Genomic DNA, 12,133 nt, shown 5'->3' on the forward strand with positions numbered 1-12,133 from the left:
TACGGTTCACTTATTATTCTTTTTTTCCCAGTGTTAACACTCCAAAGGAACCCTCAAAAGAGCCCCCGAAGTGAACCGAACTGAGACCATCTCGAGAGGTGGTCTGAGTTCGGTTCGCTTGAAATCCGCAGCCCGGTTCCCTTTTTCTAGGACAATGTGAAGGCAAAGCTCCCCAGGTTCGCTTGTCATTGTTCCCCTACCACACACTAGAGTACTGCAACACCGTCTCCCTTGCCATAAACCTTCACATTGGTGCCATAAAAGAGAGAAGATTATGTGCAGGTTCAAAAACAAAATGTGTGCTGTTTTTGGATATTGATTAGCGATTGTCAAGGACGCATAGAAATTCCAAAATGTGTGGAGTTTTTAGTTCAGATGATTTGTTTGCAATATGTGATCTATAGGCTAAGAGAGCTTCATTAGCTGTTTATTGATTGTGGTGTTTGAATAGTGAGAAGACAATATATTTGGTGACATCACAACATCTATTCTAGCTCTTAAAGGGGCAGTAGCCTACCTTGTAGAATGTTTATAATTACTGCATGATTTATTCTGCAGTTATTCTATTACTGGAGGTATATCTAGCTATCCGACAACGCGTTCTGATTGAATGGCTTGTCCTGCACTTTTGTAAAAACCCAGAGTACATGTTGGAAAAAGATCTAGCTTCCTTTCTAAACATAGCAATGTGAATGCACAGAGGACTCGGTCCACAAAATAGGTGACGTGAACTGTCAAAAGAGTTGAGTCCTCATTCAAAGGCAAGGGCAGTGTGAATACAAAGGGAAACCACCCTGATAGGGTCTCTGGGTAAAGGCAGATCTTATCTCCGAGACAAGTACAAGGAGATTAGTATAGCTCTACATCCTCACTGCACTGATTCCAGCCTACCCCAATCTACCTACCTACCTACCTACCTACCCCTTTCCCTCCATGCCCCTTTCCCTCCATGCCCCCCCCCCCCCCCCCCCCCCCTGGTCGTGTTAGAGCAAACATGTTTAGTCTGTGTGATATTACAAAGACCAAAGAGAATTGCTGTCAATGAGGGGCTTTGAGGACAGAAATACTGCAGAGCCCAGTGAGTGAGACTGAGGAGTGAGGGACTCTTTGTGGACTGCCAGCCAGCCAGCCTCGGAGGAAGAGAGGCGGCCTCTGTTCCCCTGTAGCAAACCCAAACACCTCCCACGTGTGTGTGTGTGTGTGCGTGCATACGCACGTGTATGGTGAGGTGTGCTCACTGGTCACCCAGTACAACCGGTAGGCCAGGGGTCTCTAGAATGGGCCAGTTGTCCCTGCTGACCCCTAGCCACTCCCAGAGCTGCCTGACACAGAGCAGCGTACGACCAGACTTACATGGGGAAAGATGGGGCAGCAGGGGACAGTGTGAGAGTGGATAGTGTCAGAGAATATAGTTGCTTTGTGCAGTCTAATAGTAAGATGTCTATATATCCAGTACATAGGTCCATCCACAGGCCATCATTACCAGCCTGCACTCAACTACTAAGCAGATCTAAAACAAACTCTATAACCTCAATACAAAATGGAAAAAGAAAATAAATCACTCAAAAGATCATAAGAACTAATTATTGCTCATTTTATACTTTATCTCCACTGTAAATATCCTGGTGGGTGGATGTCAGTTGGCTGAGAGTACGGTGTCAGTGTGGTCGGCTTGCTTAACTGCCTGGCCTCTGGGGGTGCTCCAGAGGTTTTCACCATGATGGATCTGCTGGAGAACCGTCAGGGGAGAAACGTTGCGGTTGCCCCCAGATGACAACCATACTGCCAGAGACTAAGGCTGCAGCAGCTGGATCTAGTGACTAGGATTCTCTCTGTACTCTCGTTTTCTCTCTCTGTTCATCTCTTTTTTTCTGTCCTCTTTTTCTCCGTCTCGCTTGCTCTGCCTCCCTCTCTCCGTTTCACTTGCTCTGTCTCCCTCTCTCCGTTTCACTTGCTCTGTCTCCCTCTCTCCGTTTCACTTGCTCTGTCTCCCTCTCTCCGTTTCACTTGCTCTGTCTCCCTCTCTCCGTTTCACTTGCTCTGTCTCCCTCTCTCCGTTTCACTTGCTCTGTCTCCCTCTCTCTGTTTCACTTGCTCTGTCTCCGTCTCTCTTTCACTTGCTCTGTCTCCCTCGCTCCGTTTCACTTGCTCTGTCTCCCTCTCTCTGTTTCACTTGCTCTGTCTCCCTCGCTCCGTTTCACTTGCTCTGTCTCCCTCTCTCCGTTTCACTTGCTCTGTCTCCCTCTCTCCGTTTCACTTGCTCTGTCTCCCTCGCTCCGTTTCACTTGCTCTGTCTCCCTCGCTCCGTTTCACTTGCTCTGTCTCCCTCGCTCCGTTTCACTTGCTCTGTCTCCCTCGCTCCGTTTCACTTGCTCTGTCTCCCTCCCTCCCCCTTCCCCTCTCTCCATCTCTACAGAGTGGTTCAGTTGGTCATGGTAGTCAGGACTGTGGATGTGAAGGGATCTTGGTCTGCCTTGGCTCTGGCTGTGGTGTCTCCATTGGCGGGGCTCTCTGTGGTGTGATGTGGCGAGGACTAGTGTTTCTCACACCAGCCAGCCAGCCTGAAGACTGTTCTCTGTTCTTCCAGGCTTCACCACTACAGGGTTGTAATAGTTTGTGGATGGAATGACTGGAACCGAGAGAAAAAAAGTGTCCAAATGGGAAGGAGGGAGGGATGGATTGAGAGGGAGAGAGAGAGAGAGACCGGGGCCAGATATAGTCCTTGTGGTCACAGGCTAAACAAAACTCCCAGACGGAAGAAAAAAATGGTCCTTTTTTTGCTTGCTGGTCTCCTCCGCATTTCCTGTTTGTCAATATTTCATTGATACTGTTGCATGTCTGTGTGTCCCTGTCCTTAACATATTATCAGATAGCACTGTGTCTTTCAGGGTAACTGTTGTGTTTTTTGTGTACAGTATGTGTATTTTGTGTCTTCACGTTTGTGTCTCTTCATGATATACCGTTTTGCCAGCTTGGTCTAGTGTCCAGAGATGTACGATGCATTCTGATGTCACATGTTATGCTTCATCTTTTAAAGAAGCACTCCAGCTATTTTTCCTGTTGAAAAACAATATCCGGAGGGAAAGAGAGAGATGGAAAGTGGTGTTGGGGGGGGGGGAACATACGACAATATAAAATCCTTGTACACAAACAACAAGTGTGCGGTTGGTCACAACTGTTTCAATTTAAAAAGTCTTGCAGAGCTTTGCACGAAGGCTGTGAAACGTTTTACACTTCTAGTTGGATTACTAGGCCATTACACGTCATGCTCTCTCTCCTGACAACCCTTTTTCTTAGATCACACATTCCTCACACACACATGCACATACGACTACACACACGCACACACAGTCCGGGTGCTGCAGACTGTTCTAGTGCAGCTTAAGCCCCACCCTCTTCAACATATATATCAACGAATTTGGCGAGGGCACTAGAACAGTCTCCAGCACCCGGCCTCACCCTACTAGAATCTGAAGTCAAATGTCTTCTGTTTGCTGAGGATCTGGTGCTTCTGTCCCCAACCAAGGAGGGCCTACAGCAGCACCTAGATATTCTGCACAGATTCTGTCAGACTTGGGGCCCTGACAGTAAATTTCCGTAAGACCACAAATACAAATTGCATCTAGACACTGTTGCCCTAGAGCACACAAAAAAACTATACATACCTCGGCCTAAACATCAGCATCACCTTTAACTTCCACAAAGCTGTGAACGATCTGAGAGAAAAGGCAAGAAGGGACATGCCAATTAGGATCTGGCTAAACATGCTTGAATCAGTTATAGAACCCATTGCCCTTTATGGTTGTGAGTCCTGGGGTCCGCTCACCAACCAAATTGAGACTCTGCATGCAGATCAGAATTAGGCCGATACCTGCTAATTATCAAAATCCAAAAAAGACCAGTTAAATCCTACAACCACCTAAATGGAAGCGATTCCCAAACCTTCCTTAACAAAGCCATCACCTACAGAGAAATTAACTTGGAGAAGAGCCCTCAAAGCACCTCACAGAGCCCCAGGACAGCAACACAATTAGAACCAATGTGTTTGACACACATTTCTCTCAGATTACACAGACCCACAAAGCATTTGAGAACATATCCAATTTCGATAAACTCCCATATCTATTGGGTGAAATACCACAGTGTGCAACACAGCAGCAAGATTTGTGACCTCTTGCCACAAGAAAAGGGCAACCAGTTAAGAACAAACACCTTTGTAAATACAACCCATTTTTGTTTATTTATTTTCCCTTTTGTACTTTAACTATTTGCACATCGTTACAACACTGTATATAGACATGATGACATTTGAAATGTCTCTATTATTTCGGAACTTGTGAGTGTAATATTTACTGTTCACGCTTTTGTTTATTTTGATCCATTTCACTTGCTTTGGCAATATAAACATGTTTCCCATGCCAATAAAGCCCTTGACCTTAGCATTGATAACCCCGCACTCTTACCAGTTGAGGCACATAGTTTTGTACCACTAAATGCTGTTAGATGTTTAACAGCCTCTCTCTCTCTTTCTCTCTCGCTCTGTGTTCTCTCCACAGGTGACATACCTTGGCAAGGTGACCATCTCAGGGACCCAGTTCCTGTCGGGCTGCACAGAGTCGGCAGTGGTGGGCCTGTGGGACCGCCGTGCGCTGGCCCAGGAAGAGCACCTCCTTGCCAACTCCCTCCTGGAGATCCGCCCCTTCCAGGTGCGCCTGCACCACCTGGACGGGCGGGGCGAGGCCTCGGTGACCATGGACACGTACCAGGTGGCGCGCATCGCCTACTGTACGGCGGACCACTGCACGAGCCCCAATGTGTTCGCCTGGATCTACCGGGAGATCAACGACGACCTGACCTTCCAGATGGACTGCCACGCCGTGGAGTGTGAGAGCAAGCTGGAGGCCAAGAAGCTGGCCCACTCCATGATGGACGCCTTCCGCAAGACCTTCCACAGTATGCGCAGCGATGGACGCATCCACAAGAGCGGCTCTTCGGACGAGTTCGCCACTGACGACTCCGCTCCAGACGACTCCACCCCCGAGGAGGACGGCTGAGCACCAGGGTTTCCGCCGCCGCCCCCCCCTCCCCCGGTCACAAGCCCGTGAGGGGAGGTGCACAGGGGCAACCGGAGCGCTCTCTCTACTCTCTGTCTCTCTCTCTCACTCTACTCTGGTTTAAGGAAAAAACATGGAACTAAAACTGACCGCAGACTGAAGGATGACGAGGATGTAGTTTTAAAAAGGGGGAAAGGAACAACTTGAGACCTAACATATGGGGAAGTGAAACTTAACTAGTGCTGCCTCTTTGGATGAATCGGTCCTCAAACATTTGGATAGCCATTGACGCGCCTGATCTGCCCATAAGAGATCAGTGAATAATGGTTATAAGACAGTTACATTCCCATCCGACGCTGCGGTCTGTCCGTCCGTCTGTCTGCGATGTGCAGAGAAAATCTGCCTCTTTACACCACCTCTCGCCCCACCCCGTCCCGGCCCAATCAAAAGCCCAGATCACTTCCTAAAAATCCAGATCACTGCCTCCCGTTCTGATTTTTTAACAACAGCACTATGGAGTTGAGAGTTATGCCTGTAGCACTGTTAAATGTGTGGTTTCAAAAAGAAAGCCTTGACTAATATATGTGTGGAAGGTTGCCGGGAGGAGGGAGGTCCTGACATATTTATTAGGCTACGAGAGCGTCATCCCTTATCAATCACATTTACTTCCTGTTTTGAAGCATACCAAAAGTGAGTCTTTTAGCTGTGTCTTCTTTGTTGACTTTGTGCCTCACTTCTCACACACCAAGGCTCGTCTCTTAGTCCCGCAGTCCCAAATGTTGTGCGTGTGTGTGTGTAGTCGTCGTGCATGTGTGTGTGAGGAATGTGTGATCTAAGAAAAAGGGTTGTCAGGAGAGAGAGCATGACCGATAATGGCCTAGTAATCCAACTAGAAGTGTAAAACGTTTCACAGCCTTCCATTAAGAATGCCTGAAGCCTCTTGGCCTGTGCTGAATGTATTATAGGTATGTTGTGCTGCAAGCTCCCTACACCTTTTAGTTACTTCGTTTTTTTTTAGTAAATTTCTTCTACATTGTTATATGTGGATTAGGTGCAGTTTAGCAAGGGCCGTTTTCTGTACAGACACCTTAAGGTAACGATTATGTCTCGTGGGCTGGATGCGTGTTGAGTCCATGAACAGACACGCATAGCTCAGTTTCACTGTGCTGTCGAAGGGTAAGAGCGGCCATTTTGGAGCAACTGGAAGCCCCCATGACACGAGCTCCACCCCACCCCGCTTTCTAACAAGACTCTTTTGAATGGACTGGATGCTGGTACTCACAGTGGGGTGGGTCATGTATTTTGTCTGTTGTGTCTAAAGCCAATTTTATTAAGATGGCTCTGGTCAGTACGTACATATATAAACATTGTATTTGAAACTCATTCAATAAGCTTATGTAAATACAAAAATGAAGTATCCGTTTCCAAATATTACAGCATTAAATGTTGATAGCTTTTTTAAATAAACAGCGGGGACATCAAAGACGGCACCAGTGTTTTAAAGTCAATTGTGAATATGTAGAGTTCCTTAGAAGTGGCTGTTAAGAGGGTGTGAGCCCGGGGGCTTGAAATGCCAGGATGACAGGAGGGAGGGAATGTTTATAAAGCTGTAGATTACTGTGTCATGTCTTGTCTGAAGGCTCAGATGTGCTTTAAATGTCTGGAAATGTTACCGTAAGTGTTTTCTATACAGTATTTGCAAAGATAAAGAAACAATCACATATAAACTATTTACCAAGACTGACTGGTGATGCCGAAGTGTCTTTTTTTTTTTTTTTTTTTTTTGGTACGAAAACGTTCATATTGATTCGAGTTGGCTGTGATGTTTTGCCTTCATGACAAATGTTTCTCACAGTACTAGGAAGTGTACACGTGGGTGAATTTCAACGGCTGTGTATGTATTAGGTGTGTGTACACATACAATATTACAGCCAGAGATTTGCTCCAATCCTACCAATCATTTTGTCTCCATTTCTTACATTCATAGACCGCAAAGCTCTTTCCATTGTGGGGCTCATTCCCTTCAAACACCAGGAATGTGTGGCAGCCATTTTGGTGCCCACATCCGTCTCAAGGTATTTCCATAACGCGGGTGCTTATACCGTTGGCTATCATCACAGAGTTTCTAAACCCAGGGGTGCAACATGACAAGACTTTCGGGGAACGCTTGCAAAGCAGCCCAGCCCAGGCCGGGGTTTGGGTTTGAGAAGTCATTGAGAGAAGTGAGAGAGGATTTCTTAGTTCGTCTAAAGGCACAACCTTGTAAAAGTGACAAACTGACATGTTTTGATTTTCATCAAAAGCAGCTTTAAAATGAAGGAATGCCTTTGATTTGACAGCCTGCACATGCGCAGTTCGGTGCGAGACGACCGTTGGACCCGATGACGTTTCTCCGCATGAGCTTAGCTAGCCAACGTTGCCATGACATCACCGACAAGCACGATCATGGATTTCTATTGGAGAAGCAGTTTCTGCCTATCTTCATACTGTACTGTATTTGCTATCATTTTGCTGCTCAGAAACTGCAGAGAATCGAAAGCAAAATGGATGCTGGAAACAGTCTGAATGACTGCTGAATGGGAACACTGCCTCCTTCTGGAAGGTAGAGGAACACCTTCCTCAGTTTCCCATTCCGATAAAAGAGCATACCCCACATAGAGAATATATTTGGATAACTTATATTATGGGTTTATTATTTATGAGAAGTGTGCGGTAATGACCATCTCTGGCCCTGTATCGCAACTCGCAAATTGACTAATTCTGTCTGTTCTGTCTGTCCGTCTGTCTGTCTGTCTGCATATACTTAATGAGTGGACAGTTAAATAGTCATTGTATGCTTTTCTGTCTTGGTTGAGGAGCCAACCTGAATCTTTCAAGGTGCTCCACCATTGTGTCTCAGAGATGTGTTGAGTGTTCTCCTGCGCTCCAGTATTCCTCCATGTTTCACCCAGTTCTGGGAATATAGAACCCCTGCCAGGGCCTGCCTGCCTGCCTGCTTCTTCCAACGAGGTGTCAGTCAGCCATACAATACCACTCTGTTCCTCCTCCAGCTGGCTGCCGTCCACTAGGTCCCCACACCGCCTAGCTACCCACCCAGCACCAGCAAACTTGAGGTCCGGTCCTGGGGAACGCCCAGCTCTCTGATCTGCTCCCCTCTCCCTAATTTATCTTTCTCATTTTTGTTTCTCTCTCTCTCATACAGATGGCCACCTCGCTTCGCGCTCCTAGGAGGTATCAAATTGATATCTCCATTTCAGTTACAATTCCTGTGAGTAAAGTATATGCAATGATTTGACTTGGGACTGCTGTGAATGTCTGCTCTAAAACAGAGTAAATACAATTGTTACATTTGAGGTGGGACTTGTGAAGAGCAGATTACAATCCGATGTGCACTTTAAACTGTGTGGAGTGGACAGTAAATAGTTATGAGGACCCATTTTGACCTTTACGTTTACGTATAACTATTTGCTCTTCAAGACATTCACTAATACCAAATGTCTGCATACAACTGTGATCACTTTGAAGTGGAGATTTTGTTTGATGGATATATACACAGTGTACTAAACATTAAGAACACCTTCCTAAAATTGAGTCGCACCACCTGCTTTTGCCCTCGGAGCAGCCTACATTTGTTGGGGCATGGACTCTCCAAGGTGTCAAGCGTTCCACAATGATACTGGCCCATTTTGACTCCAATTTTTTCCCACAGTTGTGTCACGTCGGTTGGATGTCCTTTGGGTGGTGGACTATTCTTGATACACATGAGAAACTGTTAAACAAGAAAAACCCAGTAGCGTTGCAGTTCTTGACACAAACCGGTGCGCCTGGCACCTACTACCACACCCGGTTCAAAAGCACTTCAAAAGTTCTGTCTTCCCATTGATCCTCTCAAGGTGTTTCAAGACTTAATAATCCTTCTTTACTCTGTCTTCTCCCCTTCATCTACACTGATTTAAGTGTATTTAACAATTGACATCAATAAGGGATCATAGCTTTCACCTGGATTCACCTGGTCATAGAAAGAGCAGCTATTCTTAATGTTTTGTATCAGTGTAAATATGTTGATTAAAGGTACCATAGATGGAAGTGTGTGTGTGTGAGAGAGAAAGAGTGAGAGATATAGAGGTACGTTTACTAAACGTGATGCCTACTGAACCTACATTTCCAAGTCCTGTCTCATCGTGCTCTCAGATCACACAAAATGTCTGAGAATCTCATCCATGAAAAACATTGAATGTTGGGAAGAAGCTCAGAGAAGAGCGTGCCATGGCAATGATTGATCCCAGAAGTGTGTGTGTGTGTGTGTGAGGGAGAGAGAGAGAATGAGAAAGCAAGGTAAGTTTAGTAAACCTGATGTCTTTTCCAGAACAGAGGGGATACAAGGTCACTGTGACTTACAGAATGTTTCAGTCATGTCCAAGCTCTTCATCCCTCACGTCTGATTGGCTCATAAGTCATTCATATGATTTAGATCCTGACCATAAGAAAATATAGAGTGTCTGAGTGGAGGAGGCCGGTGCCTATCACAACCCTAGGATCCCAGATTCTCTCATCCCTGGAAGTTAAGCCACCAGGATTTCCAGCACACCACTATCCTACTGAACCTACATTTCCAAGTCCTGTCTCATCGTGCTCTCAGAACACAGGAAATGTCTGAGAATCTCATCCATGAAAACAGGGATGTCGGGAAGAAGCTCAGAGCAGAGCGTGCCATGGAAATGATTGGTGTGTGTGTGTGTAATGGAATACATTACTTTCAGGGTGATTCAATGTATAAATGTTCTTTGAGATTTGCAGAGTCCTGCGGGCCCACACCGGCATCTTGCTCACAGATGCTATGAGGAGAGTTGGGCAACACTGCAGAACACAACATACACATGCTGACTGGACTACAAGAACAGCAGACAAACAAGCAAAGCAGACACACACACATACCGTGGCAAGAAAAAGTATGTGAACCCTTTGTAATTACTTGGATTTCAGCATAAATTGGTCATACAATTTTATCTGATCTTCATCTAAATCACAATAGACACAGTCTGTTTAAACTAATAAAGCACAAACAATTATGCTTTTTCATGTGTTTATTGAACACAGCACGGTAACATCCACAGTGCAGGGTGGAACAAGTAAGTGAACCCTTGGATTTAATAACTGGTTAACCCTCCTTTGCAGCAATAACCTTCAAACAAACAGTTTCTGCTCAGTTTTTCTGCACAATGGTCAGGAGGTATTTTGGAACATTCGTCTTTACAAAACTGTTTCTGTTCAGCAGTATTCTTAGGATGTCTGGTGTGAACTGCTCTCTTGAGGTCATGCCAAGCATCTCAATTGGGTTGAGGTCAGGACTCTGACTGAGCCATTCCAGATTTTGGGTCGTTGTCCTGTTGCATCACCCAACTTCTGTTGAGCTTCAATTGGCGGACAGATAGCCTTACATTATCCCAAAAAATGTCTTGATAAACTTGGGAATTCATTTTTCTGTCGATGACAGGAAGCTGACCAGGCCCTGAGGCAGCAAAGCAGCCCCAAACCATGACGCTCCCTTCACCATACTTTACAGTTGGGATGAGGTTTTGATGTTGGTGTGCTGGGCATTTTTTTCTCCACACACAGTGTTGTGTGTTCCTTCCAAACAACTCAACTTTAGTTTCATCTATCCACAGAATATTTTGGCAGTAGCGCTGTGGAACATCCAGGTACTCTTTTGCGAACTTCAGACGTGCCACAATGTTTTTTTGGACATCAGTGGACACTTCCGTGGTGTCCTCCCATGAACACCATTATTGTTTAGTGTTTTACGTATTGTGTACTCGTCTATAGAGATGTTAGCATGTTTCAGAGCTTTCTTTAAATCTTTAGCTGACAGCCTAGGGTTCTTCTTAACCTCATTGAGCATTCTGCGCTGCGCAGGATGGCCACTCCTAGGGAGAGTAGCAATGGTGCTGAACTTTCTCCATTTATAGACAATTTGTCTTACAGTGGACTGACGAACATCAAGGTTTTTAGAGATACTTTTGTAACCCTTTCCAGTTTTATGCAAGTCAACAATTCTTAGTCTTAGGTCTTCTGAGCCCTCTTTTGTTCGAGGCATGGTTCACATCAGTGTTTTTTATAGGACAAAGCAGCTCTAACCAACATCTTCGATCATTGATTGGACTCCAGGTTAGTTGACTCCAATTATCTTTTGGAGAAGTCATTAGCCTAGGGGTTCACATACTTTTTTCCAACCTACACTGTGAATGTTTAAATTATGTATTCAATATAGACAAGAAAAATACAATAATGTGTGTGTTATTAGTTTAAGCACACAGTGTTTGTCTATTGTTGTGTTTGTCTGTTGTTGTGATCAAATCTTAGGACCAATTTATGCAGAAATCCAGGTAATTCCAAAGGGTTCACATACTTTTTCTTGCCACTGTATATTTTTTTATTTAACCAGGTAGGCCAGTTGAGAACAAGTTCGCATTTACAACTGCGACCTGGCCAAGATAAAGCAAAGCGGATGACACAAACAACAACCGAGTTAAACAAATGCACAGTCAATAATACAATAGAAAAATCTATGTACAGTGTGGGTAAATGTAGACGAGTAGGGAGGTAAGGCAATAAACAGGCCATAGAGGCAAAATAATTATAATTTAGCATTAACACTGGGGTGATAGATGTGCAGAAGATGATGTGCAAGTAGAGATACTGGGGTGCAAAAGAGTAAGAGGATAAATAACAATATGGGGATGAGGTAGTTGGGTTGCTATTTATAGATTGGCTGTGTACAGGTACAGTGATCGGTAAGCTGCTCTGACAGCTGATGCTTAAGGTTAGAGAGGGAGATATAATTCTCCAGCTTCAGTGATTTTTTTTGCAATTCGTTCCAGTCATTGACAGCAGAAACCTGGAAGGAAAGGCGGCCAAAGGAAGTGTTGGCTTTGGGGATGACCAGTGAAATACACCTGCTGGAGCGCGTGCTACAGGTGGGTGTTGCTATGGTGACCAGTGAGCTGAGATAAGGCAGGGATTTACCTAGCAAAGACGTATAGATGACCTGGAGCCACTGTGTTTGGCGACAAATTGTAGTG

General features: G+C 45.2%; 1 protein-coding gene across 1 annotated transcript in view; it reads left to right on the forward strand.

Annotated features, from left to right (window-relative positions):
* LOC139383040 (PTB-containing, cubilin and LRP1-interacting protein-like) overlaps positions 1-6,798 on the forward strand; it is a 37,414-nt gene extending 30,616 nt beyond the window's left edge. Inside the window, exon 3 of the mRNA XM_071127336.1 lies at positions 4,557-6,798. Coding sequence (XP_070983437.1) covers positions 4,557-5,054 — 498 coding nt within the window. The 3' untranslated portion in view covers positions 5,055-6,798. The remainder of the gene's footprint in view (positions 1-4,556) is intronic.
* Positions 6,799-12,133: the final 5,335 nt, after the last annotated feature.

This window comes from Oncorhynchus clarkii, chromosome 24, assembly GCF_045791955.1.
Source record: "Oncorhynchus clarkii lewisi isolate Uvic-CL-2024 chromosome 24, UVic_Ocla_1.0, whole genome shotgun sequence".
In the NCBI taxonomy this organism is placed as follows: domain Eukaryota; kingdom Metazoa; phylum Chordata; class Actinopteri; order Salmoniformes; family Salmonidae; genus Oncorhynchus; species Oncorhynchus clarkii.